Consider the following 3,677-nt stretch of genomic DNA (forward strand, 5'->3'; position numbering starts at 1 on the left):
GGGGAGCCCCGTTTCCACGCTCTACAGCCGCCAGGCCGGAGCTCCCGCAGTTTCCCTGCACCAGCGTTAAGCTGCTCCTCCCAGCTAATCGCCTCCGCGTTTCCATTCGTGGCGGACTCGCAGACAAGGCTTTGTCTTGCCGGAGCGCATTCCGCTGCTGATGGTTATTGCCATGCGATTAAAGGCACAAAGAGCAGTGTTAAAAAATGAAGGAAGCGCTCAGATACGCTGGTGGAAAAGCCCGGGAGGTTTTCTGCCAGCCCCGGGGCGGGCAGTGTGTGCGGTGCCAGAACGGGGCCGCTTTGCTCCGGCAAGAGATTGCCGATGCACAGGGGTCCTGCTCTGGGACTAAGGCACGTTTACTGCTGCCGGGGTAAAAAACTGTAGATGAGAAGTTCAAACGCATAGGAATAAAACATGAAGGGATGTTTGGTTTTCTTTTCTTCTCCCCAGGTCACAGSGAAACCTTGCAACCACTTTTGAAAAGAGAATTTGACTAGTTTAGCAAAAATGAAGTTATTTAAGTTATTTCGTGTACATCTTCAAGACCTTTGGAAYGTAGTTGTTAGTTTCCAGAAAAATGCATTCTTCTTTGCTGGATAAAATAGGAGTTCTCAGATGAATATCTATTCAGAAGAATCTGATACCTCTAGGGACTCAGCCAAACGAGCATCACCTCTCGCGTTCACCTGAGCAAATCTCGGGGAAGGGGACAATATTTGCAAGCTAGTGCTGCCCAAACAGTGGCAAGACATGTCGTGCGCCTGTTGACTATACAGGCGGCCGCGGGGTCATTATGCTAAGCGATCATTAGCACCTTTTCATGCAGAGCCCGGCTTCTCCCTCGCCAGCCGCCCAGCAGCTCACACGACCYAAGACGGGGCGCCTCGTTAACCCCGCTCAGCAGCCCGGCTCCCGCCTGCACTAGCACGACCGACACCTGCAGCCGTGTCCCCTCGGCCCGCAAGCAAGTTCCCCTCCCCAGGGGAGCGCTCGCTTCTTCCTCTCGGGCCCTTTCATCTCCCCCTCGCCTCCTCCGGGGCCAGCTGCTGTGGTTCCCCCACCCCATTTGGTGCGGGGCAGGCCGGCCCCCTCGGGGGGTTGCGCTCCCCCCCATCGCGGTACCGCCGGCTCCGGCCTCGGAGCACGAGGGGCTGCTGTGCAGGGTAAATAAAACATTTGGGGGAGCGGTGGGGGCCCGCCTCCGTGGCCGTACAAGATTACGGGGGGGGGGTTACCTCTGCCACTGTCCCCTTGGAAAGGGGCAACCAAGTCGAGTCCCCACACTTYTGGGGGGACTTTTCGGGACTTTTTTTCGGGTAAATTGTGTATTTATTGACCTTGACTGTTTAGGTATCCTTAAAATGTGGCTGCATTAGAAAAAAAATACCTGCCATTACAGAGCTCTCTTGGAAACATYTGAGTCCTTAATCACATTCGAAAGAGAGACAGAGACAGAATTTCAGATTTCCTCCCTCCTTTGGATCAATATAGYCGTTTTAGTTAACACAGTCGTTTAGCTGAATTTGAGAAGTAAGACTCCATTCAGTGGGAAATTTTATTTCATGACAACAAATTTTCTTAATACCACACTGCACCATACTTCTGAAAAGATCTAAACAAGATAAATAGCAGCCGAACCCTTCTTACGTTTCTGAAACTCCTTCAAAACAAAGATTAGAGTTGCATTAATTGTGCAAATGCAAGCAAATAGTAAAATTGCAAAAGGATAGAAAAGGACAACATGGATTACAATATAATTAAGGAGACTTCCAAATGTGTCAGCTACTCAGAAAATCAGAGCACATAATGTTGCTGTGTACCAGGCAAGTGTAGCCAAGYGAGAGGCTGGCCCCTGCATAAAAAAGAAAATAGGTGCATTCAAGGATGACTGACAGAGAACCTTCAGACAATTCATTATATGAGCCCAGATTGCAAGTGCACCGGAAGTTTTTTAATAACCCCGGAGATTGATTCTAAACTGATGGGAATTTTTATGGCTCTTTTCATGTCAGTTGACAATTGACTTGAAAAGATTTATGACAACTTACATCAGTAAAGGATCAGTTCTCACAGCCCTTTGTCTAGCCTGAAATCAGACCATTTTTGATCATGAATTTTCTAGGGTGTTATTCAAATAAAGAATGCATAGCACAATGCTAATGAACCAGATTGCCATTTATTTAAACAAATAGCTTCGGCTAGTTGCATTTATTCTGATAATCACTCTCATACCCTGTTAGATGCATGTGAGATGCTGAGATAATATTTTGTTAGGACTTTACCATTGATAAGGAGTTGCAAGGCTAGATACTTCCCAAGGCCTATTTAGGTGAGAGGTGCTTATTAATCTGCCATGGCTACCCCATGGAACTGTGAGGAGAGGCTTACATAACACTTAGGAGGTAGCTTTTTACATCTTAAAATTCTCTACGATAYGGTATTTAAAGGGGTCCAAGAGAAAGGATCCATTCTGCTGCTGTAAGAAGCCCAATATTTAGTATTAGTAACTAATTCAAGATGCACCTACATATCTGCTTAAGGACATGGTCCCACCATAGAAAGTGCCACCTGGGAAGTACCTGAAGGGGTGGGGTGTCTCCTGTTTTAGGGGACAATGGGAAATTCACAGTTTTCTTACACTTATCCTCAGCAAATGAAAGACTACTCAGACTTCTCACCAGAGCCAGAACAGATCTAGGGATTAAGGAGTCTGTACRTCCTTTCACAGGGAGGAGGTCTCTTTCAGGKCAGGATAAACAGCTGTGCAATCCTTGAGGAAGGAATTCAGGTTAAAGCTGGAAAGTGTTTAGGTTTATTAAGAGATACCATTACTATTCATATTGGCCCCACCATGTCTATGTTTTACACAGTTGCCTATAAACGCAGGAGCCTGAAGTCCATGACCCAGACCGTCCAGTCTCTGTAAAATATCTTGGTCTCTGCCTCACCGCAGCTCCACCAGGCAGTTACAGACCGGGGCGGCCCGCATCGCTGGCAATAGTGCAAATCCTCCTCAGTCCCAGTCGATGCCAGCGGGTCAGACGCCCAGCAGGAACGCTCTGGGATCCCGGTACCCCACAAAGCAGGGCGCTGCCCAAAAGCCCGGGGGYTGCGCCCGGCAGGCGCTGCTGAGGTCCAGGGCGGGCGCCGGCAGCGCCGCCAAGGCGAAGCCGCCGGGAGCGGCCTCCTGCCGGGGCAGCGGCGGCGGCCGGGCCGCGTAAGCGAGGGGCAAAGGCACAAGCCCGCTCTGAGGTCCGTAGGGGAGAGGGGGGCTGCAGAAAGGCTCCGGCCTCAGCTCCTGCAGCTGCCGCTTCAGCTTCATCCGGCGGTTCTGGAACCAGGTCTTGATCTGGAGGGTCGGGGGAGATGAGGAGGGATGAAGGCACAACTTCTCCGCCGGGGGCGCCCATCCCCATCTCAATCCCATCCCCATCCCCATCTCAATCCCATCCCCATCCCCATCTCAATCCCATCCCCATCCCCATCCCCATCTCACCCCAATCCCAATCCCAATCCCCACCCCCATCCCAATCCCCACCCCAGCCCGCGCCGCTCACCTGCACCTCCGAGAGCTGCATCCTGCCGGCCAGCTTGCGCCGCTCGGCGGCCCCCAGGTACTGGTGCCGCTGGAAGGAGCTCTCCAGGGTGCTGATCTGCTCCGCGCTGAAGGCCGT

The 3,677-nt window shown here is 51.3% G+C and overlaps 1 protein-coding gene across 1 annotated transcript in view; it reads right to left on the bottom strand.

Moving 5' to 3' along the window:
* Nucleotides 1-3,040: 3,040 nt before the first annotated feature.
* The window catches only part of LOC112964192 (homeobox protein vent1-like), a 1,262-nt gene continuing 625 nt past the window's right edge, over nt 3,041-3,677 (bottom strand). Inside the window, exons 2-3 of the mRNA XM_026061953.1 lie at nt 3,561-3,677; nt 3,041-3,352 (exon numbers count right to left, since the gene is read on the bottom strand). The exon at nt 3,561-3,677 is cut by the window's right edge and continues 4 nt beyond it. Coding sequence (XP_025917738.1) covers nt 3,041-3,352; nt 3,561-3,677 — 429 coding nt within the window. The remainder of the gene's footprint in view (nt 3,353-3,560) is intronic.

The sequence above is a fragment of the Apteryx rowi genome, unplaced genomic scaffold (assembly GCF_003343035.1).
Source record: "Apteryx rowi isolate R43461 unplaced genomic scaffold, aptRow1 scaffold_188, whole genome shotgun sequence".
In the NCBI taxonomy this organism is placed as follows: Eukaryota; Metazoa; Chordata; class Aves; order Apterygiformes; family Apterygidae; genus Apteryx; species Apteryx rowi.